Source organism: Oncorhynchus gorbuscha, linkage group LG03 (genome assembly GCF_021184085.1).
Source record: "Oncorhynchus gorbuscha isolate QuinsamMale2020 ecotype Even-year linkage group LG03, OgorEven_v1.0, whole genome shotgun sequence".
NCBI lineage: Eukaryota > Metazoa > Chordata > Actinopteri > Salmoniformes > Salmonidae > Oncorhynchus > Oncorhynchus gorbuscha.
In genome coordinates, this window is record NC_060175.1 from 39,319,157 (window position 1) to 39,346,656 (window position 27,500).

At 46.1% G+C, this 27,500-nt stretch overlaps 1 protein-coding gene across 6 annotated transcripts in view; it reads right to left on the bottom strand.

Annotated features, from left to right (window-relative positions):
- Window positions 1–27,500, bottom strand: part of foxp4 (forkhead box P4) — a 205,504-nt gene that overhangs the window by 45,349 nt on the left and 132,655 nt on the right. For 4 of the 6 annotated variants that reach the window (XM_046342498.1, XM_046342497.1, XM_046342496.1 and 1 more), the window contains exons 4-5: window positions 22,345–22,467; window positions 9,886–9,981 (exon numbers count right to left, since the gene is read on the bottom strand). In XM_046342498.1, coding sequence (XP_046198454.1) covers window positions 9,886–9,981; window positions 22,345–22,467 — 219 coding nt within the window. The remainder of the gene's footprint in view (window positions 1–9,885; window positions 9,982–22,344; window positions 22,468–27,500) is intronic. The other 2 variants (XM_046342499.1, XM_046342495.1) reach the window with 1 other exon arrangement.

A 27,500-nucleotide genomic window follows, 5' to 3' on the forward strand; every position in this document is an offset into this window, starting at 1 on the left:
AAGGGGTGGAGGGAGGAGATGAAGGGATGGAGGGAGGAGGTGAAGGGATGGAGGCAAGGAGGGAAGGGATAGAGGGAGGAGATGAAGGGGTAGAGGGAGGAGGTGAAGGGGTGGAGGGAGGAGGTGAAGGGGTGGAGGGAGGAAGTGAAGGGATGGAGGGAGGAGGTGAAGGGATGGAGAGAGGAGGTGAAGGGATGGAGGGAGGAGGTGAAGGGATGGAGGGAGGAGGTGAAGGGATGGAGGGAGGAGATGAAGGGATGGAGGGAGGAGATGAAGGGAGGAGGTGAATGGGTGGAGGGAGGAGTTGAAGGGAGGAGGTGAAGGGGTGGAGGGAGGAGGTGAAGGGGTGAGGTGACGGGGTGGAGGGAGGAGGTGAAGGGGTGAGGTGAAGGGGTGGAGGGAGGAGGTGAAGGGGTGAGGTGAAGGGATGAGGTGAAGGGGTGGAGGGAGGAGGTGAAGGGGTGAGGTGAAGGGGTGGAGGGAGGAGGTGAAGGGGTGAGGTGAAGGGGTGGAGGGAGGAGGTGAAGGGGTGGAGGGAGGAGATGAATGGGTGGAGGGAGGAGATGAAGGGATGGAGGGAGGAGATTAATGGGTGGAGGGAGGAGGTGAAGGGGTGGAGGGAGGAGATGAATGGGTGGAGGGAGGGAGGGAGGGGTGAAGGGGTGGAGGGTGGAGGGAGGAGGTAAAGGGAGGAGGTGAAGGGGTGGAGGCAGGGGGTGAAGGGGTGGAGGGAGGAGGTGAAGTGGTGGAGGGAGGAGGTGAAGGGATGGAGGGAGGAGATAAAGGGGTAGAGGGAGGAGGTGAAGGGGTGGAGGGAGGAGATGAATGGGTGGAGGGAGGAGATGAAGGAATGGAGGGAGGAGATGAAGGGGTGGAGGGAGGAGGTGAAGGGGTGGAGGGAGGAGGTGAAGGGGTGGAGGGAGGAGGTGAAGGGGTGAGGTGACGGGGTGGAGGGAGGAGGTGAAGGGGTGAGGTGAAGGGGTGGAGGGAGGAGGTGAAGGGGTGAGGTGAAGGGGTGAGGTGAAGGGGTGGAGGGAGGAGGTGAAGGGGTGAGGTGAAGGGGTGGAGGGAGGAGGTGAAGGGGTGGAGGGAGGAGGTGAAGGGGTCGAGGGAGGAGATGAATTGGTGGAGGGAGGAGATGAAGGGATGGAGGGAGGAGATTAATGGGTGGAGGGAGGAGGTGAAGGGGTGGAGGGAGGAGATGAATGGGTGGAGGGAGGAGGTGAAGGGGTGGAGGGAGGAGGTGAAGGGGTGGAGGGAGGAGGTAAAGGGAGGAGGTGAAGGGGTGGAGGGAGGAGGTGAAGGGGTGGAGGGAGGAGGTGAAGGGGTGAGGTGAAGGGGTGGAGGGAGGAGGTGAAGGAGTGGAGGGAGGAGATGAAGGGGCGGAGGGAGGAGGTGAAGGGGTGGAGGGATGAGGTGAAGGGATGGAGGGGTGAGGTGGAGGGGTGGAGGGAGGAGGTGAAGGGGTGAGGTGAAGGGGTGGAGGGAGGAGGTGAAGGGATGGAGGGAGGAGGTGAAGGGGTGGAGGGAGGGAGGGGTGGGGGAAGGGGTGGAGGGAGGAGGTGAAGGGGTGGAGGGAGGAGGTGAAGGGGTGGGGGAAGGGGTGGAGGGAGGAGGTGAAGGGGTGAGTAGTATCGACTACATGGCATGTGGCGATAACGCCAACGTGTGTCGCAGTGATGAATGTCCCCCATTCTGGTTTCCCTGTCGGTACCGGTCCTAGCCTGTGTTTCGCTGGTTGATGCCCCCCCCCCAGAGAGATGGCCCTTATCTTCCCCAGAGGGAGAGAAAAGGCAGAGGGAAGCAGAGAGAGAGAGAGAGAAAGATAGAAAGAGGCAGAGCGAGAGAGAAAGAGGCAGAGCGAGAGAGAGAGAAAGAGGCAGAGCGAGAGAGAAAGAGGCAGAGCGAGAGAGCGAGAGCGAGAGCGAGAGCGAGAGAGAGAGAGAGAGAGAGAGAGAGGAGCGGTGGAAAAATAAAGTAAATATAAATTTTTCTATTGGAGAGCGAGTGGTGGCCAACAAGTCTTTGAACAGAGAGGAGGAACTCACAGGAACGCCACCGAGGTCACTTCCTTCCAGAATGGGCATCTGGGAGGTAGGGTGTGCGTGTGTGTTTAGGGAGGCAGGCAGAGGGTCACTATGTCAGCACTACCGGCATTTTTTTCCCAGAGAGAGAAGAGAAGAAAAATAAATCTGATCTGCCAGTTACAATGTTCCACCGCTTGTTCTCTTGACATCTGTCACAACTGCACACTCAACAACCTTCTCATAGACCCACACCAAGCCAAATACACTTTAGTGTCTACAGCTAGGTACACAATATTTGATTGACCATGTAACTAGGGCCGGAGTTTTTCCTATTTCAGTCATTTGGTCACGATCAGGAAAAACTCTAGGCCTTGTCTGTAGCTCTTGCTGTTTGAAGCTCTCTAGCACTGTTCAACACTTTCCCTCTCTCTTGGTCTATCTCTTCTCCTCCCTGGTCTGTCCATTTCATGTCCCTCCTCTACCCTCTACCCACTACCCCGTCCCTCCCTCTATCTCACCCTCTCTCTTGGTCTATCTCTTCTCCTCCCTGGTCTGTCCATTTCATGTCCCTCCTCTACCCTCTACCCACTACCCCGTCCCTCCCTCTATCTCACCCTCTCTCTCCAGAGACATGCTAGTGGTTCTTTAACACATTGTGTGTGTGTTCTGTTTACATTAGCCGCGGCTGAGTGGCCAAAGCTAGCGCAGTAACAGGCTGTCAATGTGATTTATGAGCACATCACACACTGTCTAAGCCTGCCAGTCACACACACACACACGCGCGCACACACACACACAACATATACACACACACGGTCCCAAATGGCTAGTGTGACAGACAGAGTCACTTCATCAAGCTGACTTCTGACCAGCCCAATGCACCACTCACAAACACGTACGCAAACACACACTCTTTCAGCATCACTTCTACACAGAAAAGAGCGAGTGGAACAATCAGAGAATAGAGAAGAGGTCAAAAAGTCACAGTCATCGATGCACAAACACTCAAAAAGGCACAGGGGAGATTTGTATTTTTTTTTAAATCCTACTCTCTCTCGCCATCCCTCTCTCTCCATCCCTCTCTCTCTCCATTCCTCTCTCTCCATTCCTCTCTCTCCATCTCTCTCCATCTCCATCTCCATCCCCCCTCTCTCTCCCTCATCCCCCCTCTCTCCTCTCTCTCCATCCCCCCACCCCTCTCTCTCTCCATCCCTCTCTCTCTCTCCATCCCCCTCTCTCTCTCTCTCCATCCCCCTCTCTCCATCCCCCTCTCTCTCCATCTCTGCATCCCCCTCACTCTCCCTCATCCCCCCCTCTCTCTCTCCATCTCTCTCTCCATCTCTCTCTCTCCATCCCCCTCTCTCTTTCCATCCCCCTCTCTCTCTCCATCCCTCCCTTTCCATCCCCCTCCTCTCCATCCCTCTCTTACTTTCCATCCCCCTCTCTCTTTCCATCCCCCTCTCTCTCCATCCCTCTCTCTTTCCATCCCCCTCTCTCTCCATCCCTCTCTCTTTCCATCCTCCTCTCTCTCTCTCCATCCCTCTCTCTCTCTTTCCATCCCCCTCTCTCTTTCCATCCCCCTCTCTCTCCATCCCCTCTCTCTTTCCATCCCCCTCTCTCTCCATCCCTCTCTCTCTTTCCATCTCCTCTCTCTCTCTCTCCATCCATCTCTCTCTTTCCATCCCCTCTCTCTCCATCCCTCCATCCATCTCTCTCTCCCCCTCTCCCCCCTCTCTCCATCCCCCCACCCTCTCTCTCTCTCTCCATCCCTCTCTCTATCTTTCCATCCCCCTCTCTCTCCATCCCTCTCTCTCTCTATTTCCATCCCCTCTCTCTCCATCCCTCCATCCCTCTCTCTCTCTATTTCCATCCCCCTCTCTCTCCATCCCTCCATCCATCTCTCTCTCTCCATCCCTCTCTCCCCCTCTCTTTCCATCCCCCCACCCCTCTCTCTCTCCATCTCTCTCTCCATCCCCTCTCCATCCTCCATCCCTCTCTCTCTCTCTCTCCATCCCTCACTCTCTCCTTCTGGTGAATGACCAAAAGCGAACACAGAGCTTTTCCTCATTTGATCACATCTTTCCATCCATCTGTTTTATCCATTATTATTAGAACTATTAATAAGAATAAATATCATAAATTACTAATTAAGTTCTCATCTGTGTACTACAGTACATAGGGGGTGCCTATCCCCTAGGCACTTCCCCTATCCCCTAGCCACTTCCCCTATCCCCTTCCACTATCCCCTATACACTTCCCCTATCCCCTAGACACTTCCCCTATCCCCTAGGCACTTCCCCTATCCCCTAGGCACTTCCCCTATCCCCTTCCACTATCCCCTATACACTTCCCCTATCCCCTAGGCACTTCCCCTATCCCCTAGACACTTCCCCTATCCCCTTCCCCTAGACACTTTGCCTATCCCCTAGGCACTTCCCCTATCCCCTAGACACTTCCCCTATCCCCTTCCCCTATCCCCTAGACACTTCCCCTATCCCCTAGGCACTTCCCCTATCCCCTAGACACTGCCCCTATCCCCTATCCCCTAGACACTTCCCCTATCCCCTAGGCACTTCCCCTATCCCCTAGACACTGCCCCTATCCCCTAGACACTTCCCCTATCCCCTAGACACTTCCCCTATCCCCTAGGCACTTCCCCTATCCCCTAGGCACTTCCCCTATCCCATAGGCACTTCCCCTATCCCCTAGGCACTTCCCCTATCCCCTAGGCACTTCCCCTATCCCCTAGGCACTTCCCCTATCCCCTAGGCACTTCCCCTATCCCCTTAGGCCAGTGGTATTCAATGTCGGGGTGGCGACCACAGCTGCACTGGGGGTTGCCAACATGTTTTAAATAAGAGTACAGATCAGGGTAGCCTAGTGGTTAGAGTGTTGGACTAGTAACCGAAAGGTTGCAAGTTCAAACCCCCGAGCTGACAAGGTAAAAATCTGTCGTTCTGCCCCTTAACAGGCAGTTAACCCACTGTTCCTAGGCCGTCATTGAAAATCAGAATTTGTTCTTAACTGACTTGCCTAGTTAAATAAAGGTAAAATATATATATATTTTTTAAATTGTATGGGACAATATGCCATTTTTTTTTGAGGAAGACAATAAAATAAAAAATGTTTTATGTATTTATTGGTTTCTATTCATTTTGATAGAGATTAAAATGATATTATTTGTTGATATACATTTGGGTTGGGGTGGAGTCGTGAGAAATTATGCCGGTACAAATAGAGTCCCTGTTGAAAAAGTTTGAATACCACTGCCCTTCCCCTAAGTGTCTGCGGGGTTTCGTTTTTTCCTTTCAATTAAGACCTAGACAACCAAGTGAGGGGAGTTCCTTAATAATTATTGACCTTAATTCATCAATCAAGTACAAGGGTGCAGCGAAAACCCACAGACACTCTGCCCTCTGTGGAATGAGTTTGACACATGTGACCTAACCTCGATTTCCTGGGCACTTGATAAGCAGGTGACCTACATAGACCTATGTAACCTACCTGCCATACCCAATCTAACTAGTAGGTTGAGCACCGCCAGGCCTGGAGGTCCACAGCCCTGCTGCTTGTCCTTCTTCCTCTCAGTCCTGGGACACCAGTTGAGTGGAGACTCAGGCCAATCAATGTCATTAACCATTCAATTAACCACCAGCTAGCGAAGAAAACAAGCAGTATTGTGCTTCTGGAGGCATATCAATATGTCTGAGTTGGATGTGTTGATGACTGTAAGGCATTGAGTTAGACTGTACAGCAGGCTTAGCTTTAGCTGAACACAGGAGATGATGCATGTCCACAACAGTGGGTATGGTGAACCATCACACATCAACTGTGGTGTGTGTGTGTGTGTGTGTGTGTGTGTGTGTGTGTGTGTGTGTGTGTGTGTGTGTGTGTGTGTGTGTGTGTGTGTGTGTGTGTGTGTGTGTGTGTGTGTGTGTGTGTGTGTGTGTGTGTGTGTGTGTGTGTGTGTGTGTGTGTGTGTGTGTGTGTGTGTGTGTGTGTGTGGAAGTGTGTTTGTGACCAGTGTTTGCACTTGTCTGGTTGTTACAGGAAAACAAAACCGGAGACTCGGACAGGAGAAGGAAAAAATAAAAAACAGCATCAGACACGGTCTCTACATGCAAGTCAACCACAACTGGTTTGCTTTGGTCACGGTTGAGTTGGCTGACCGCTGTAGGCGAGGGGGTAGAGGGTCCACAGGGAGAGGGGGATCAGGGATGAGAGAGGAGGAACGGATGGCGGGAGGGAGAAAGGAGGGATGATCTAGGGCGAACCTCCTTGTGCAATTCCCACAATGGTCTCTGGAGCCCATGAGCTCTCCAGAAGCCTGTCTCTGTTTCCTACCTGCTCTTTTCTCCTTCTCTCTCTCTCTCTCTCTCTCCCTCTTTCTCTCTCTCTCACTTTTCTCTTTCTCCCTCTCCCTCTTTCTCTCTCTCTCACTTGTCTCTTTCTCTCTCACTTCTCCTTTCCTCTGTTACTGTCACATCCCTCCTCTACTTTCTGAAAATTGGATGACGAGTGTGTGTTTGTATGTGGAGAGTGTGTGTGTGTATTTGTATGTGTGAGAGTGTGTGTGTTTGTGATAAAATCACTATATTATTGTTATCTTAGACACCTCTGACAACTGATAACCAATGATCCCTCAAAAAAAATGAGGCACTGAGCAAATTTCGGGTCTTCTGAGCAGAAACTTGAATGATGTGAAAATTCTGTGCAACTTCCAGCGCGAGTTTACTGTGAATATTGAGGCGGCACCTGCTAGAGGTTGACCGATGAATCAGAATGGCCGATTAATTAGGGCCGATTTCAGGTTTTCATAACATTAGGTAATCTGCATTTTTGGACACCGATCATGGCCGATTACATTGCACTCCACGAGGAGACTGCGTGGCAGACTGACTACCTGTTATGCGAGTGCAGCAAGGAGCCACGGTAAGGTGCTAGCTAGCATTTAACGTATCTTATAAAAACAATCAGTCTTAACATAATCACCAGTTAACTACACATGGTTGATGATATTACTAGTATATCTAGCTTGTCCTGCGTTGCATATAATCGATGCGGTGCCTGTTAATTTATCATTGAATCACAGCCTACTTCGCCAAACGGGTGATTTAACAAGCGCATTCGTGAAAAAAGCACTGTCGTTGCACCAATGTGTACCTAACCATAAACATCAATGCCTTTCTTAAAATCAATACACAAGTATATATTTTTAAACCTGCATATTTAGTTAATATTGCCTGTTAACATTCATTTGTTTTAACTAGGAAAATTGTGTCACTTCTCTTGCGTTATGTGCAACAGAGTCAGGGTATATGCAGCAGTTTGGGCCGCCTGGCTCGTTGTGAACTGTGTGAAGACTATATCTTCCTAACAAAGACAGCCAACTTCGCCTCATGGGGCAGAAGCGCATTTGCGAAAAAAGCACAATTGTACCTAAGCATAAACATAAATTCCTTGCTTAAAATCAATACACAGAAGTATATATTTTTAAACCTGCATATTTAGTTAAAAGACATCCAGATTAGCAGGCAATATTAAACTAGGGAAATTATGTCACTTCTCTTTCGTTCAAGGTATATGCAACAGTTTGGGCTGCCTGGCTCATTGCGAACTAATTTGCCAGAAATTTACGTAATTATGACATAACATTGAAGGTTCTTCAATGTAACAGGAATATTTAGATTTATGGATGCCACCCGTTAAGATCGGTTCCGTATTTCACTGAAAGAATAAACATTTGTTTTCTAAATGATAGTTTCTGGATTTGACCATATTAATGACCTAAGGCTCGTATTTCTGTGTGTTATTATATTATAATTAAGTCTATGATTTGATATTTGATAGAGCAGTCTGACTGAGCGGTGGTAGGCAGCAGCAGGCTGGTAAACATTCATTCAAACAGCACCTCAGTGTGTTTGCCAGCAGCTCTTCCCTGTGCTTCAACATTTAGCTGTTTATGACTTCAACACCCGAAATGGCTAGCTAGTTAGCAGGGTGCGCACTAATAGCATTTCAATCAGTGACGTCACTCGCTCTGAGACCTTGAAGTAGTTGTTCCCCTTGCTCTGCAAGAGCCGTGGCTTTGGTGGAGCGATGGGTAATGATGCATCGAGGGTGGCTGTTGTCGATGTGTTCCTGGTTCGAGCCCAGGTAGGGGCGAGGAGAGGGAACGGAAGCTATACTGTTACACTGGCAATACTAAAGTGCCTATAAGAACATCCAATAGTCAAAGGTATATGAAATACAAATGGTAGAGAGAGAAATAGTCCTATAATTCCTATAATAACAAAACATAAAACTTCTTACCTGGGAATTTTGAAGACTCATGTTTAAAGGAACCACCAGCTTTCATATGTTCTCATGTTCTGAGCAAAGAACTGAAACGTTAGCTTTTTTTACATGGCACATATTTCACTTTTACTTTCTTCTCCAACACTTTGTTTTTGCATTATTTAAACCAAATTGAACATGTTTCATCATTTATTTGAGGCTAAATTGATTGTTATTGATGTATTATATTAAGTTAAAATAAAAGTGTTCATTCAGTATTGTTGTAATTGTCATTATTACAAATAAATAAATAAATAAAATCAGCCAATTAATCGGTATCGGCTTTTTTTGGTTCTCCAATAATCGGTATCGGCGTTGAAAAATCATAATTGGTCAACCTCTAGTACCCGCTTTAAGTTACAGTTTCAGACAGTGGTCAAGAAGACTACTGTGGCTATTTGATCATAATGTAATGCATTCCATCAAAAACAATGGAGAAAATGCATCCCATAACATTTGAACATGGAAATAGCTGTTCTATCATTCAGCCTACAGTAGCAGCCAATGTGTGGTGTTCAATGCAGGTCTACATTCTATGACACTTTTGAAAAAAAAAACATGTAGGGCTTGACATGAACCTGTTAATCCACTTGTCCTTCAGACAAGGAGGTGACTGAAACTGTTGTGTTGTTTGATGCAAAATAAAATGCATTACTATACCAATCCCATTATTACAGAGAATCCGAACTGAACCAACAACACCCTCCCAACATAACCTCTATGACAGTAATCTGGTGTGATTGATGTGGATGCTCTTTGTCGTTACGTGTTGTGATGCTACTTGATCCCCCATGATCCCTGTTAGTGTGATTAAACCTTGCGGAGGTGTGTGTTGGCACCGTTCTCACCGACTGCGGGGGTTAATTGACAATTAAAAGTGTCAGACCCCTCTTATAGTGAGGCTACAACAGGATTTTACTTCATGCTTCACACACACACACACACACGCACATGCTCACACACGCACATGCTCACACACACACACACACACACACACACACACACACACACACACACACACACACACACACACACACACACACACACACACACACACACACACACACACACACACACACACACACACACACACACACACACACACACACACACACACACACGCTCTCACACACACACACACACACACACACACACACACACACACACGCATGCATGTAAATAAATACTTATGCTGCATTAAGACAGAGCTCTCTGTGAGTAGGGTTTGGCATGGTGTGTTGGCAGAGAGAAATTTAAAGCCATATTCCATCACTACCATAACCCTGTTTGGAAATGCAGAGTACACAACACAGAAATACAATAAGAGGACAGGAGGAAAGGAGAGAATGATAGGATAAGAGGACAGGGGATCGAGTAGAAGAGGTGAACACTCTGCCCCAGTGCAAACGCTCACCTCCTTGGGCCCTTAACCACAATCCCCTAACTCACGTGTTGGCCACTTCAACTGTGTACGCGTGTGCTTGTGAGTGCACTTGATAACACCACTCAGTAGGGGTCTCACCTCTTTGGCTGCCTGCTTCCCAGCCTGCTGCTGCTGCTGCTGAGTCAGAAGCTGAAGATGCAGCTGCTCCTGCTGCTTCTTATAGTACTCCTGTAGCTGGGGAGGGGAGGAAGGAGGGAAAAGAGGAGGGAAATTGATCAAAAGCCTCCTGTGACAGCAAACCCCTGGCCCAGCTGCAATAACACAAGGTACAATAGAGAGCAGTAAGACTGAGAAGGCGTGTGTGTTTATGTGATGTATAATCAGTTTCCACAACAACTAAAGCAGGTAGACAACATGTTATTGTAATGTGTATAATGTGTATAGGTGTATAATGTGTATAGGTGTATAATGTGTATAAGTGTATAATGTGTATAAGTGTATAATGTGTATAGGTGTATAATGTGTATAATGTGTCTAGGTGTATAATGTGTCTAGGTGTATAATGTGTCTAGGTGTATAATGTGTATAATGTGTATAGGTGTATAGGCGTATAATGTGTATAATGTGTATAGGTGTATAGGTGTATAATGTGTATAGGTGTATAGGTGTATAGGTGTATAATGTGTATAATGTGTATAGGTGTATAGGTGTATAATGTGTATAATGTGTATAGGTGTATAGGTGTATAATGTGTATAGGTGTATAATGTGTATAATGTGTATAGGTGTATAATGTGTATAGGTGTATAGGTGTATAGGTGTATAGGTGTATAGGTGTATAGGTGTATAGGTGTATAATGTGTATAATGTGTATAGGTGTATAGGTGTATAATGTGTATAAGGTGTATAGGTGTATAGGTGTATAGGTGTATAGGTGTATAATGTGTATAAGTGTATAATGTGTATAGGTGTATAATGTGTATAATGTGTATAGGTGTATAGGTGTATAATGTGTCTAGGTGTATAGGTGTATAATGTGTATAGGTGTATAATGTGTATAATGTGTATAGGTGTATAGGTGTATAATGTGTATAGGTGTATAATGTGTATAATGTGTATAGGTGTATAGGTGTATAATGTGTATAGGTGTATAATGTGTATAATGTGTATAGGTGTATAGGTGTATAATGTGTCTAGGTGTATAGGTGTATAATGTGTATAATGTGTATAGGTGTATAGGTGTATAATGTGTATAGGTGTATAGGTGTATAATGTGTCTAGGTGTATAGGTGTATAATGTGTCTAGGTGTATAGGTGTATAATGTGTATAGGTGTATAGGTGTATAATGTGTATAGGTGTATAGGTGTATAATGTGTCTAGGTGTATAGGTGTATAATGTGTATAGGTGTATAGGTGTATAATGTGTATAGGTGTATAGGTGTATAATGTGTATAGGTGTATAGGTGTATAATGTGTATAATGTGTATAGGTGTATAGGTGTATAATGTGTCTAGGTGTATAGGTGTATAATGTGTATAGGTGTATAGGTGTATAATGTGTCTAGGTGTATAGGTGTATAATGTGTATAGGTGTATAATGTGTCTAGGTGTATAGGTGTATAATGTGTCTAGGTGTATAGGTGTATAATGTGTATAGGTGTATAATGTGTATAATGTGTATAGGTGTATAGGTGTATAATGTGTCTAGGTGTATAGGTGTATAATGTGTATAGGTGTATAGGTGTATAATGTGTCTAGGTGTATAGGTGTATAATGTGTATAGGTGTATAATGTGTATAATGTGTATAGGTGTATAGGTGTATAATGTGTATAGGTGTATAGGTGTATAATGTGTATAATGTGTATAGGTGTATAGGTGTATAATGTGTCTAGGTGTATAGGTGTATAATGTGTATAGGTGTATAGGTGTATAATGTGTATAATGTGTATAGGTGTATAATGTGTATAGGTGTATAGGTGTATAATGTGTCTAGGTGTATAGGTGTATAATGTGTCTAGGTGTATAGGTGTATAATGTGTATAGGTGTATAATGTGTATAATGTGTATAGGTGTATAGGTGTATAATGTGTATAGGTGTATAGGTGTATAATGTGTATAGGTGTATAGGTGTATAATGTGTCTAGGTGTATAGGTGTATAATGTGTCTAGGTGTATAGGTGTATAATGTGTATAGGTGTATAGGTGTATAATGTGTATAGGTGTATAGGTGTATAATGTGTCTAGGTGTATAGGTGTATAATGTGTATAGGTGTATAGGTGTATAATGTGTCTAGGTGTATAGGTGTATAATGTGTATAGGTGTATAGGTGTATAATGTGTATAATGTGTATAGGTGTATAGGTGTATAATGTGTCTAGGTGTATAGGTGTATAATGTGTATAGGTGTATAGGTGTATAATGTGTCTAGGTGTATAGGTGTATAATGTGTATAGGTGTATAGGTGTATAATGTGTATAGGTGTATAGGTGTATAATGTGTCTAGGTGTATAGGTGTATAATGTGTATAATGTGTATAATGTGTCTAGGTGTATAGGTGTATAATGTGTCTAGGTGTATAATGTGTATAGGTGTATAGGTGTATAATGTGTATAGGTGTATAAGGTGTATAGGTGTATAATGTGTATAATGTGTATAGGTGTATAGGTGTATAATGTGTATAGGTGTATAGGTGTATAATGTGTCTAGGTGTATAGGTGTATAATGTGTATAATGTGTCTAGGTGTATAGGTGTATAATGTGTATAGGTGTATAGGTGTATAATGTGTATAATGTGTATAGGTGTATAATGTGTCTAGGTGTATAGGTGTATAATGTGTATAATGTGTCTAGGTGTATAATGTGTATAATGTGTATAGGTGTATAGGTGTATAATGTGTCTAGGTGTATAGGTGTATAATGTGTCTAGGTGTATAGGTGTATAATGTGTATAATGTGTCTAGGTGTATAGGTGTATAATGTGTCTAGGTGTATAGGTGTATAATGTGTATAGGTGTATAGGTGTATAATGTGTATAGGTGTATAATGTGTATAGGTGTATAATGTGTATAATGTGTATAGGTGTATAGGTGTATAATGTGTATAGGTGTATAGGTGTATAATGTGTCTAGGTGTATAGGTGTATAATGTGTATAATGTGTCTAGGTGTATAGGTGTATAATGTGTCTAGGTGTATAGGTGTATAATGTGTCTAGGTGTATAGGTGTATAATGTGTATAGGTGTATAGGTGTATAATGTGTATAATGTGTATAGGTGTATAGGTGTATAATGTGTCTAGGTGTATAGGTGTATAATGTGTATAGGTGTATAGGTGTATAGGTGTATAATGTGTATAGGTGTATAAGTGTATAATGTGTCTAGGTGTATAGGTGTATAATGTGTATAATGTGTCTAGGTGTATAGGTGTATAATGTGTATAGGTGTATAATGTGTATAAGTGTATAATATGTATAAGTGTATAATGTGTATAGGTGTATAATGTGTATAAGGTGTGCAGGTGTAAAATGTGTATAGGTGTATAATGTGTCTAGGTGTATAATGTGTATAAGTGTATAATGTGTATAGGTGTATAATGTATATAAGTGTATAATGTGTATAGGTGTATAATGTGTCTAGGTGTATAATGTGTATAAGTGTATAATGTGTATAGGTGTATAATGTGTATAAGTGTATAATGTGTATAGGTGTATAATGTGTATAGGTGTATAATGTGTATAGGTGTATAATGTGTATAAGTGTATAATGTGTATAGGTGTATAATGTGTATAAGTGTATAATGTGTATAGGTGTATAATGTGTATAAGTGTATAATGTGTATAGGTGTATAATGTGCATAGGTGTATAATGTGTATAAGTGTATAATGTGTATAGGTGTATAATGTATATAAGTGTATAATGTGTATAGGTGTATAATGTGTCTAGGTGTATAATGTGTATAAGTGTATAATGTGTATAGGTGTATAATGTGTATAAGTGTATAATGTGTATAGGTGTATAATGTGTATAGGTGTATAATGTGTATAGGTGTATAATGTGTATAGGTGTATAATGTGTATAGGTGTATAATGTGTATAGGTGTATAATGTGTATAGGTGTATAATGTGTATAGGTGTATAATGTGTCTAGGTGTATAATGTGTATAGGTGTATAATGTGTATAGGTGTATAATGTGTATAAGTGTATAATGTGTATAGGTGTATAATGTATATAAGTGTATAATGTGTATAGGTGTATAATGTGTCTAGGGAGAGATGTGCAAACATGACCCAACAGGAGTGTTCTGTCCCTCTAGGGAGAGAAGTGCAAACATGACCCAACAGGAGTGTTCTGTCCCTCTAGGGAGAGAAGTGCAAACATGACCCAACAGGAGTGTTCTGTCCCTCTAGGGAGAGATGTGCAAACATGACCCAAAAGGAGTGTTCTGTCCCTCTAGGGAGAGAAGTGCAAACATGACCCAAAAGGAGTGTTCTGTCCCTCTAGGGAGAGAAGTGCAAACATGACCCAACAGGAGTGTTCTGTCCCTCTAGGGAGAGAAGTGCAAACATGACCCAAAAGGAGTGTTCTGTCCCTCTAGGGAGAGAAGTGCAAACATGACGCAAAAGGAGTGTTCTGTCCCTCTAGGGAGAGAAGTGCAAACATGACCCAACAGGAGTGTTCTGTCCCTCTAGGGAGAGAAGTGCAAACATGACCCAAAAGGAGTGTTCTGTCCCTCTAGGGAGAGAAGTGCAAACATGACCCAAAAGGAGTGTTCTGTCCCTCTAGGGAGAGAAGTGCACACATGACCCAACAGGAGTGTTCTGTCCCTCTAGGGAGAGAAGTGCAAACATGACCCAACAGGAGTGTTCTGTCCCTCTAGGGAGAGAAGTGCAAACATGACCCAACAGGAGTGTTCTGTCCCTCTAGGGAGAGATGTGCAAACATGACCCAACAGGAGTGTTCTGTCCCTCTAGGGACAGGTGTTGCTGAAGCCATGGAGAGACACACGTAGCTGTTTTTGTTAGACTTTTTTCCTTTAAAAAAGGTTCTCTAATGTTCACCTGAAACACCTGGACAGCCCCGTAAATCTCGGTGCCCTACAGTAGCTGGCATGGAAAAGGTGTCGCCATAGCACCAGAGACACACTGTTATTTATGTGCTGCTTGCTTATCGGGTTGGGGGAGGAGGGATGTGTTCTGCTGTGGCCATTTTGAAGGAGAATCAAGGTGTATCAGCCTGATCGCTAGAAATAAACTTTCATGTCGGTTGTTTGAAAAGGTCCTGAGAGCGATATATCATCAGCGCTAAAATGAAGCAAAAAAACATCGCCCAACACTGGGAGCGAACTCGAGATGCTCGGAGAGCGTTGCTCACCCCACTGCGCCACCGCCGTTCACAATGCTCTAGCAAGCCGTGAGAATACTGATGATACTTGATGGTCCTTGCGCATCGTTTTTCATTATTTGGTTTTAAGGCTTCCCCAAACCATAGCCCTAACCTTAACCACTCAGAGTGAATGCCTAAACTGTTAACCTGCCAGTTGTTTCTGTTTAATCCTGTAACCACGCAGAATTAAAAAGACGTTCATCCATAACACGTCACATTTTGAAAGGAAGCTATGAAATCTTGTTGATCTTTATAGTCTGAAGTGAACAACTCGCCTAGTAACTGTAAAACGTAAAGTCATATGGTTTCAACCAGCCTGTGTTTCAGATCAGAGAAGATGAGGGAAGACAATGACAGGGAGCCACATTGGACTTCTACTGGCTGGTACTGTTACTACTGACGAGACACAGCCTGTTTCTGTTTGTCTGACTAACTAGGCTGGCTGCTCTGACAGCCTGTTTCTGTTTGTCTGACTAATTAGGCTGGCTGCTCTGACAGCCTGTTTCTGTTTGTCTGACTAACTAGGCTGGCTGCTCTGACAACCTGTTTCTGTTTGTCTGACTAACTAGGCTGGCTGCTCTGACAGCCTGTTTCTGTTTGTCTGACTAATTAGGCTGGCTGCTCTGACAGCCTGTTTCTGTTTGTCTGACTAATTAGGCTGGCTGCTCTGACAGCCTGTTTCTGTTTGTCTGACTAACTAGGCTGGCTGCTCTGACAGCCTGTTTCTGTTTGTCTGACTAACTAGGCTGGCTGCTCTGACAACCTGTTTCTGTTTGTCTGACTAACTAGGCTGGCTGCTCTGACAGCCTGTTTCTGTTTGTCTGACTAATTAGGCTGGCTGCTCTGACAGCCTGTTTCTGTTTGTCTGACTAATTAGGCTGGCTGCTCTGACAGCCTGTTTCTGTTTGTCTGACTAATTAGGCTGGCTGCTCTGACAGCCTGTTTCTGTTTGTCTGACTAATTAGGCTGGCTGCTCTGACAGCCTGTTTCTGTTTGTCTGACTAACTAGGCTGGCTGCTCTGACAGCCTGTTTCTGTTTGTCTGACTAACTAGGCTGGCTGCTCTGACAACCTGTTTCTGTTTGTCTGACTAACTAGGCTGGCTGCTCTGACAGCCTGTTTCTGTTTGTCTGACTAATTAGGCTGGCTGCTCTGACAGCCTGTTTCTGTTTGTCTGACTAATTAGGCTGGCTGCTCTGACAGCCTGTTTCTGTTTGTCTGACTAACTAGGCTGGCTGCTCTGACAGCCTGTTGCGACAACAGGGGAATGTGTGTTTCTCTTTCTATTCCTCTGATTCTGTCCATTTCTCTTATTTATTCTTTGTCCCTCCCATTTTTCCCTCTGTCCCACCTCCCTGTCTTTCCATACTCCATAGGCAGAGTTAATCTCTCCTCTCCAGGTCAGTGGCTGCCTCCCTTTCACAGACACACACACATGCACACACAAGCTAGGCTGGTGCTGTAGAGTTGTAAGAATAATTAAGTGATAATTAAGGTATTTTTATGATGTGATTCAGTGGCTCTGTAGCATGAAGAGAGCCACTCACCTTGCCAGCCTATTACCAGCCTATTACCGTGACCTTGCCTTGACTAACACACCGAGAAAGAAACCAGATCAACTGTGGTGTAATTAAAGGTTAAAGGAAAAGTCAAGGTTAAAACACCACACACACACACACACACACACACACACACACACACACACACACACACACACACACACACACACACACACACACACACACACACACACACACACACACACACACACACACACACACACACACACACACACACACACACACACAGTCCAAAGTCTCCATGGGGATATGAAATGTAATGATCCAATGACTGATGTGGTCTGTGATTGCTGCATGTGGTGTGTGTGTGCTGATTTGTGGCTGATTTGCTGATATAGACTAGGTGGCGGTCATGGTGTGGTTAATTAAGTGGGAGAGTTGTGTTAAACTCAAGTGGTTTAAAAGCAGAGGTAAAATGGCCTTACACAAGTGTGTGTGTGAGCGTGTGTGTGTGTAAGTGTTTCACCCCCACCGCCTCTCTCCTCGTTAGAGTAAAAGGACCTGTGCAAGCTCTTCTTAACCATCTCATTCCCAGAGAGACAGCATATTTCCATTACCATCCATTTTGTCAGATCTTCCCACTGCAATTTATAATGGCCCAAAGAAACAATTCCAAGTCTGTTCAAGCCCTGGGCATATGTGTGTGTGTTCAATTTATCTGTTGTAGCCCTGCCTCTGTCAGAACTACTGTTCTGTCTACACACTTTTAATAGCTGCCTATTCAACACGTACAGGAGAGGAAGTGGGTGTACAGTCCATTCTGAAAGTATTCAGACACCTTGACTTTCTCCACATGTTGTTACGCTACAGCCTTATTTTAGAATTAATAAAATACAATCCTCTTCAATCTGAACACAATACCCTATAATGACAAATCCAAAACAGGTTTTTAGACATTTTTGCAAATGTATTAAAAATAAAAACCTGAAATATCACAGTCATATTCAGACCATTTACTCAGTACCTTGTTTAGAAAAATGGAACTCCCCAAAAGCAGGTGTGCCAAGCTTGCAGCGTCATACCCAAGAAGACTCGAGGCTGCCTTGAGTATGAAGCTACAAGCTTGGCACACCTGCATTTGGGGAGTTTCTACCATTTTTCTCAACAAAGTATTTTCCCCAGTCTGTGGTTATGAGCTCCCTGGAGCAGGTTTTCATCAAGAATCTCTCGATCCTGACTAGTCTCCCAGTCCCTGCCACTGAAAAACATCACCACAGCATGATGCTGCCACCACCATGCTTCACAGTAGGGATGGTGCCAGGTTTCCTCTAGACGTGACACTTGGCATTCAGGCCAAATACTTCAAGCTTGGTTTCCTCAGACCAGAGAATCTTGTTTCTCATGGTCTGAGAGTCCTTTAGGTGCCTTTTGGTAAACACCAAGTGGGCTATCATGTGCCTTTTACTGAGGAGTGGCTTCCGTCTGGCAACTCTACCATAAAGGCCTGATTGGTGGTGTGCTGCAGAGATGGTTGTCCTTCTGGAAGGTTCACCCATTTCCACAGAGGAACTCTGGAGCTCTGTCAGAGTGACCATTGGGTTCTTGGTCACATCCCTGACCAAGGCCCTTCTCCCCTGATAGTTCAGTTTGGCCGGGCAGCCAGCTCTAGGAAGAGTCTTGATTGTTCCAAACTTCTTCCATTTAAGAATGGTGCAGGACACTGTGTTTTGGGGGTTTTCAATGCTGCATAATGTTTTTGGTACCCTTCCCCAGATCTGTGCATCAACGCAATCCTGTCTCAGAGCTCTACGGACAATTCCTTCAACCTCATGGCTTGGGTTTTGCTCTGAGATGCCCTGTCAACTTTGGGACCTTATATAGACAGCTGTGTGCGTTACCAAATCATGTCCAATCAATTGAGTTTACCACAGGTGGACATCTCAAGGATGTTCAATGGAAACAGGATGGGGTATTGGGGTATTGTGTGTACATTGATGAGTGGAAAAAATTATGAAATCCATTTTAGAATAAGGATGTAACATAACAAAATGTAGAAAAAGTCAAGGGGTGTGAATATTTTTGTACATATTATTATATTACTTATGATTACTTTGTCACGCCTTGGTCATTGTATTTTGTGTTTTTTGTTATATGTTTGGGTAGGCCAGGGTGTGACATGGGTTTATATGTTGTGTTTCGTATTGGGGTTTGTATTATTTGGATCGCGGCTGATTAGGGGTGTGGTATAGGCTTGGCTGCCTGAGGCGATTCTCAATTAGTCAGGTGCTTATCGTTGTCTCTGATTGGGAACCGTATTTAGGTAGCCTGAGTTCGCTTTGTATTTTGTGGGTGTTTGTTCCTGTCTCTGTGTAGTGTTCACCAGATAGGCTGTAATAGGTTCCACGTTCCGTTTGTTGTTTTTGTATTTAGTTCAGTTATTTCATGTACCGCGATACTTTCATTAAAGTCATGAGTAACCTACATGCTGCATTTCGGTCCGACTCTCTTCATTCAACAGACGAACGCCGTTACATACTTATTATAATAAAGTATTTGTCACGCCCTGATCTGTTTCACCTGTCTTTGTGATTGTCTCCACCCATCTCCAGGTGTCTCCTGTTTTCCTCATTAGTCCCTGGTGTATTTATCCCTGTGTTTCCTGTCTCTCTGTACCAGTTCGTCTTGTTTTGCCAAGTCAACCAGCATTCTTCCTAGCTCCTTTTTTCCCCTGTCTCTGTTTTTTCCTAGCCCTTCTGGCCCTAGCCCTCCTGGCCCTAGCCCTTCTGGTTTTGATCCTTGCATGTCCTGACACCGAATCTGCCTGCCTGACCATTCTGCCTGTCCGGACCTCGAGCCTGCCTATCGCCTGGTACTGTTTGGACTCTGACCTGGTTTATGAACTCTCGGCTGTCCCCGACCTGCCTTTCTCCTACCCCTTTTGTTATAATAAATATTGGAGCTCAACCATCTGCCTCCTGTGTCTGCATTTCGGTCTCACCTTGTGCCCTTATAGTATTCAAACTTATTGTATCCCAACAATGGGACTGACATAGGCTTTAAGGGAACTCATACACTTCTGTAAGTGTCATTGAAGCTACAAAAATGTAAATGATCGACCTTAATATTTCATAACTATGCAACAGAACATTATGAACAGTAATTACATTTACACACATGGGCGTCCCACTGGGTCATATCTCAATAACCCAGCAGTTTTTAAAGAAAACAACCCAACTAAGTGACCCAAAACCTACAACCCAGCAGTTGGGTCAAGCAAACAACCCAGCAGTTGTGTCAAACAACAACCCAGCAGTTGTGTCAACCAAACAACCCACCAGTTGGGTCAACCAAACAACCCAGCAGTTGTGTCAAACAACAACCCAGCAGTTGTGTCAACCAAACAACCCACCAGTTGTGTCAAGCAAACAACCCAGCAGTTGTGTCAAACAACAACCCAGCAGTTGTGTCAACCAAACAACCCACCAGTTGTGTCAACCAAACAACCCAGCAGTTGTGTCAAACAACAACCCAGCAGTTGTGTCAACCAAACAACCCACCAGTCGGGTCAACCAAACAACCCAGCAGTTGGGTCAACCAAACAACCCAGCAGTTGTGTCAACCAAACAACCCAGCAGTTGTGTCAACCAAACAACCCAGCAGTCGGGTCAACCAAACAACCCACCAGTCGGGTCAACCAAACAACCCAGCAGTTGTGTCAACCAAACAACCCAGCAGTTGTGTCAACCAAACAACCCACCAGTCGGGTCAACCAAACAACCCAGCAGTTGTGTCAACCAAACAACCCACCAGTTGTGTCAACCAAACAACCCAGCAGTTGTGTCAACCAAACAACCCAGCAGTTGTGTCAACCAAACAACCCACCAGTTGTGTCAACCAAACAACCCAGCAGTTGTGTCAACCAAACAACCCAGCAGTCGTGTCAACCAAACAACTCAGCAGTTGTGTCAACCAAACAACCCAGCAGTTGTGTCAACCAAACAACCCAGCAGTTGTGTCAACCAAACAACCCACCAGTTGTGTCAACCAAACAACCCAGCAGTTGTGTCAAACAACAACCCAGCAGTTGTGTCAAACAACAACCCAGCAGTTGTGTCAACCAAACAACCCACCAGTTGGGTCAACCAAACAACCCAGCAGTTGTGTCAACCAAACAATCCACCAGTTGTGTCAACCAAACAACCCAGCAGTTGTGTCAAACAACAACCCAGCAGTTGTGTCAACCAAACAACCCACCAGTTGTGTCAACCAAACAACTCAGCAGTTGTGTCAACCAAACAACTCAGCAGTTGTGTCAACCAAACAACTCAGCAGTTGTGTCAACCAAACAACTCAGCAGTTGTGTTAACCAAACAACTAAGCAGTTGTGTTAACCAAACAACCCAGCAGTTGTGTCAACCAAACAACTCAGCAGTTGGGTCAACCAAACAACTCAGCAGTTGGGTCAACCAAACAACCCAGCAGTTGGGTCAACCAAACAACCCAGCAGTTGGGTCAACCAAACAACCCAGCAGTTGTGTCAACCAAACAACTCAGCAGTTGTGTCAACCAAACAACTCAGCAGTTGTGTCAACCAAACAACTCAGCAGTTGTGTCAACCAAACAACCCAGCAGTTGTGTCAACCAAACAACCCACCAGTTGTGTCAACCAAACAACCCAGCAGTTGTGTCAACCAAACAATCCACCAGTTGTGTCAAACAACAACCCAGCAGTTGTGTCAACCAAACAATCCACCAGTTGTGTCAACCAAACAACCCAGCAGTTGTGTCAAACAACAACCCAGCAGTTGTGTCAACCAAACAACCCACCAGTTGTGTCAACCAAACAACCCACCAGTTGGGTCAACCAAACAACCAAGCAGTTGGGTCAACCAAACAACTCAGCAGTTGTGTCAACCAAACAACCCAGCAGTTGTGTCAATCAAACAACTCGTTTTAGAGTGTGTGAATTTGCGTGTGGTGTGTGTGCGTATTTTTGTGAGTGTGTATGTGGACTAATTTGCAAAGGTATGTGAGGTGAGAAGGTCGGGGGGCTAGCAATGACAGCGTTGTGTTAAATATTTGACCGTTGTGTTGTATGTGTGGGTGTGTGATTGTGTGTTATGTGTGTGATGTGTGTTTAATATTTGACAGACTTGAGATGTTGCCTGCCAGGTAAGAGTGGTTGCCATGCCGAACTAAACAGAACAAACACACTCCCGCCTCCAACACACACCCAGATCATAGCACCTCATCACACACCCCTCACCAACCAACAACCAGGACATGTTAACTGGTGCCCAAAGACGGCTAACATAAGCTCTCGCTGGCTGCGAAGTGTGTGTGTGGCTGAGTGTGTGGCTGGGTGTTACATTGCTAAAATAAGCATTTGTAAGTGTTTGGCTATGCTCACTGATGGGGAGGTGCTTGAGGACTAAACAGGCTTTATAGAATTGGCAAGTGTGTGTGTGTGTGTGTGTGTGTGTGTGTGTGTGTGTGTGTGTGTGTGTGTGTGTGTGTGTGTGTGTGTGTGTGTGTGTGTGTGTGTGTGTGTGTGTGTGTGTGTGTGTGTGTGTGTGTGTGTGTGTGTGTGTGGGTGTGTCTGTGCCAGAGGATGTCAGCACCTCAACATAGACACATCTAGACATGCTGGGTTGGGTCTGAGCCCAGGAAGGAGTGTGTGTGTATGTGTGTGTGTTACCTGCTGAAGCATAAGGGCCTGTTGTTGTTGCAGCAGGGCCTGTAGCTGAGGAGGGGACAGGATCTGCTGCATCTGTTGAGGACTGATCATCTGGGGGGTCAACATAGCCATGGACATTGGCACCTAGAAGGAGTGGACCACAGAGAGTTGCATATATAGCACACACACTCATATGTATGTGCACACAAGCACACACGCACAAACACACACACACACATCCTTGACACTGTGACACACACTGCTGGCATCGTGATAAAGTTGGCACTGTTGTGTGTGAAATCAAAGAGAGATAAAAACCTAGCGATGTAATCTCCCTATGGAATATAAAGTCTTATCTGCTCCAATAAACAGATGATTATGAGTCTCCATCCACACAATCAGGTCTTTGAGAGCAGAAAGGCACAACAAACAATCAGATCAGATGTTATCTGGGGAAAGGCTGGAGGCAGGCTGGGACACAGACACATTTGGCAGCAACGGGTGATGCGCCGCGCTAGCAGATTCTAAACACACACACACACACACATACACAGATTTGGCAGCGTGCAGTGATGCATCGGGATAGCAGATACGGCGCAATGCTAATCTGATTACAAACATACTGTGACTGAATGGAGACAAACTAACCGCTCAGAGAATAACACACCACTGACAGAGTAACAGAAAGCATTGGTGATATCCTCTGGCCAGGAGCTAACGCAAACAGCATCCACCTGTCGATTGAACACACATACAAGCACGTACTGCATGGTACACACACACATCCACCTGATGATGAAGTGCTTTCCTCCTCAGTAAGTGAATTTGCCTTGAACACTACAGATTTCACAGCCATCAAGTAAACTCCACAGTCAGCCCACAGAGAGAGAGAAGAGGGGAGAGAAGAGAGGGAGAGAGAGAGAGAGAGAGAGAGAGAGAGAGAGAGAGAGAGAGAGAGAGAGAGAGAGAGAGAGAGAGAGAGTGAAGGAGAAAGAGACTGAGACAGATTAAAAGAGAGAGCAATACAAATCCATGCTGTTGTTGAGTCGTACACTTAGAATTAGTGGTCACTTCAGGAACCCTGGAGTTCCTCGAGGAACCATTGCTAGTCAAATGTTAATATTTACACCTTTGGTCAATTGCGGGGTTCTTGGAGGAACCTTTAATTGTTCAATGTAGCAACCTTCCTGGAGGAACCCTGGAGTGGAGGTGTGGCTTAGTAGGGGCGTGGCTTTAATATATATCTTTATGGGCCACCTGTTAGAGTCCATGTCATTCCTGTTCATCTGTTCTGTTGTATTGTCATCCCATGTTAAGGTTGAACACTGATAGTTTTGTAGCTTTAATGAGTCTAACAGAGGTGTATGAGTTCCTCAAGAGCCTTTGCAAATCCCGAAGTTGGAATAGTTACCACTTTATTACTGTGTGTAATCAGCCATGTTAATATTATTAATATAGTAGAATATGTAATATGCATAAATGTTCAAGGAAGATTTTAATTTAGCCAACTTAACATGGTGAACAGGAATGACATAAGCCACCCCTCCAATGATAGGCTGCTACCCCCCAATATATTATTAAAAAGGTTTCAATTGAGCCCTTCCCATCACAAAAAGGTTCCGGGTTTCAACCTTCACACACCTTTTCAGAGGGGTTTTGGCAACCCAGTGTGGCAACCCAGTGTGGCAACCCAAAAGGTTCTTGCAGGCACTTTTACAGCTGATACCCAGCAGATGAGCTATGATCCTCTTTCACGAGAGATGAAGTGAAAGAGAGAGATGATAACCTCTTCCTTTACAGCCCACAGCTCAATAAAAATAATACTCTGTGCTCAATACAAATAAGGCCTGTTAGGAAGAGATGGCTGCTTTAACAGAGATATACGACCCTGGGTTAGAACCTCCCGTATATGGACATTAATCTCAAATCCCCACGTGGAAAAACACAGCTTTTCTCTCTCTTCCTCTCTCCCCTCGCTCTGTCTGTTTCCCTCTCTCTCTGCCTCTCTCCCCCTCGCTCTGTCTGTTTTCCTCTCTCTCTGCCTCTCTCCCCCTCGCTCTGTCTGTTTTCCTCTCTCTCTGCCTCTCTCCCCCTCGCTCTGTCTGTTTTCCTCTCTCTCTGCCTCTCTCCCCCTCGCCCCCTCGCTCTGTCTGTTTCCCTGTTTTCTCTCTCTGCCTCTCTCCCCTCGCTCTGTCTGTTTCCCTCTCTCTCTGCCTCTCTCCCCCTCGCTCTGTCTGTTTTCCTCTCTCTCTGCCTCTCTCCCCCTCGCTCTGTCTGTTTTCCTCTCTCTCTGCCTCTCTCCCCCTCGCTCTGTCTGTTTTCCTCCTCCTCTCTCCCCCTCTCTCTCCCCTCTCTCTGCCTCTCTCTGTCTGTTTCCCTCTCTCTCTGCCTCTCTCCCCTCGCTCTGTCTGTTTCCCTCTCTCTCTGCCTCTCTCCCCTCGCTCTGTCTGTTTTCCTCTCTCTCTGCCTCTCTCCCCCTCGCTCTGTCTGTTTTCCTCTCTCTCTGCCTCTCCCCCCTCTGTCTGTTTTCCCTCTCTCTGCCTCTCTCCCCTCGCTCTGTCTGTTTCCCTCTCTCTCTGCCTCTCTCCCCATCGCTCTGTCTGTTTCCTCCCCCTCTCTGTCTGCCTCTCTCCCCATCGCTCTGTCTGTTTTCCTCTCTCTCTGCCTCTCTCCCCCTCGCTCTGTCTGTTTTCCTCTCTCTCTGCCTCTCTCCCCCTCGCTCTGTCTGTTTTCCTCTCTCTCTGCCTCTCTCCCCCTCTCTCTGTCTGTTTTCCTCTCTCTCTGCCTCTCTCACCCTCGCTCTGTCTGTTTTCCTCTCTCTCTGCCTCTCTCCCCCTCGCTCTGTCTGTTTTCTGCCCTCTCTCTCTGCCTCTCTCCCCCTCGCTCTGTCTGTTTTCCTCTCTCTCTGCCTCTCTCTGTTTTCCCCTCGCTCTGTCTGTTTTCCTCTCTCTCTGCCTCTCTCCCCCTCGCTCTGTCCCTCTCTCTCTCTCTCCCCCTCGCTCTGTCTGTTTTCTCCCCTCTCTCTCTCCCCTCTCTCTGTCTGTTTCCCTCTCTCTCTGCCTCTCTCCCCCTCGCTCTGTCTGTTTTCCTCTCTCTCTGCCTCTCTCCCCATCGCTCTGTCTGTTTTCCTCTCGCTCTGCCTCTCTCCCCCTCGCTCTGTCTGTTTTCCTCTCTCTCTGCCTCTCTCCCCTCCCTGTCTGTTTTCCCTCTCTCTCTCCCCCTCGCTCTGTCTGTTTCCCTCTCTCTCTGCCTCTCTCCCCATCGCTCTGTCTGTTTCCCTCTCTCTCTGCCTCTCTCCCCCTCGCTCTGTCTGTTTGCCCCTCCCCCTCTCTCTGCCTCTCCTCCCTCGCTCTGTCTGTTTTCCTCTCTCTCTGCCTCTCTCCCCCTCGCTCTGTCTGTTTTCCTCTCTCTCTGCCTCTCTCCCTCTCTCTCCCCCTCGCTCTGTCTGTTTCCCTCTCTCTCTGCCTCTCTCCCCATCGCTCTGTCTGTTTCCCTCTCTCTCTGCCTCTCTCCCCCTCGCTCTGTCTGTTTCCCTCCCCCTCTCTCTGCCTCTCTCCCCCTCGCTCTGTCTGTTTCCCTCTCTCTCTGCCTCTCTCCCTATCGCTCTGTCTGTTTCCCTCTCTCTCTGCCTCTCTCCCCATCGCTCTGTCTGTTTCCCTCTCTCTCTGCCTCTCTCCCCATCGCTCTGTCTGTTTCCCTCTCTCTCTGCCTCTCTCCCCATCGCTCTGTCTGTTTCCCTCTCTCTCTGCCTCTCTCCCCATCGCTCTGTCTGTTTCCCTCTCTCTCTGCCTCTCTCCCCATCGCTCTGTCTGTTTCCCTCTCTCTCTGCCTCTCTCCCCATCGCTCTGTCTGTTTCCCTCTCTCTCTGCCTCTCTCCCCATCGCTCTGTCTGTTTCCCTCTCTCTCTGCCTCTCTCCCCATCGCTCTGTCTGTTTCCCTCTCTCTCTGCCTCTCTCCCCATCGCTCTGTCTGTCCCTTTCCCTGCCTCTCTCTGCTCTGTCTGTTTCTCTCTCTCTGCCTCTCTCCCCCTCGCTCTGTCTGTTTCTCTCTGCCTCTCTCCCCTCTGTCTGTTTCCCTCTCTCTGCCTCTCCCCATCGCTCTGTCTGTTTCCCTCTCTCTCTGCCTCTCTCCCCATCGCTCTGTCTGTTTCCCTCTCTCTCTGCCTCTCTCCCCATCGCTCTGTCTGTTTCCCTCTCTCTCTGCCTCTCTCCCCATCGCTCTGTCTGTTTCCCTCTCTCTCTGCCTCTCTCCCCATCGCTCTGTCTGTTTCCCTCTCTCTCTGCCTCTCTCCCCATCGCTCTGTCTGTTTCCCTCTCTCTCTGCCTCTCTCCCCATCGCTCTGTCTGTTTCCCTCTCTCTCTGCCCTCTCCCCATCGCTCTGTCTGTTTCCCTCTCTCTCTGCCTCTCTCCCCATCGCTCTGTCTGTTTCTCTCTCTCTGCCTCTCTCTCTCTCTCTCTCTCTCTCTCTCTCTCTCTCTCTCTCTCTCTCTCTCTCTCTCTCTCTCTCTCTCTCTCTCTCTCTCTCTCTCTCTCTCTCTCTCTCTCTCTCTCTCTCTCTCTCTCTCTCTCTCTCTCTCTCTCTCTCTCTCTATGATATTGGCAGTCATCTATTTGGCAGCACTGCATGGCTGCGTGTCTCCCTGAGCAGTCTATTTATTCGCTGCCTGAGGGGCGGCAGGGGAGAGAGGGAGGGAGAGAGAGAGATAAACAGAGAGACAAAGAGGAAGAGCTGTCAGTGGTAAATTAAATCTGTAAAGGGCTGATTTGACTTTGTAAACAAGATTGGCCATAAATACTAACACCCTCCCTCCCTCCCTGTGTTATCAGCTGCAGCCTGTGTGTCGGGCCCTGTCCAATCCCTTATTGTAAGCTGCCATATCGTGATCAAACTAGCCATCCATATCACAACACACTCAGTGAGAGGAGGGGAGAGGAGAGGGGGAGACTGAGAGGGAAGGTGAAGGTAAGGGGTAAGGGAACAAGGGTAGACCGGTACAACAAGGGTGGGTGCCAAGAGATCTGCGTCTATCGACCTGCCTTCTGTGTGTCTGTAGAGGGAGAGTGACCCCTTATTGTTTATCTGACATCCACACAGAGAGGATCACAGTGACAACACACACTCACAATCAACTGGGACCTGGGCATTAGGAGGGCAAATGATAGTGTGAGGGGGGGTG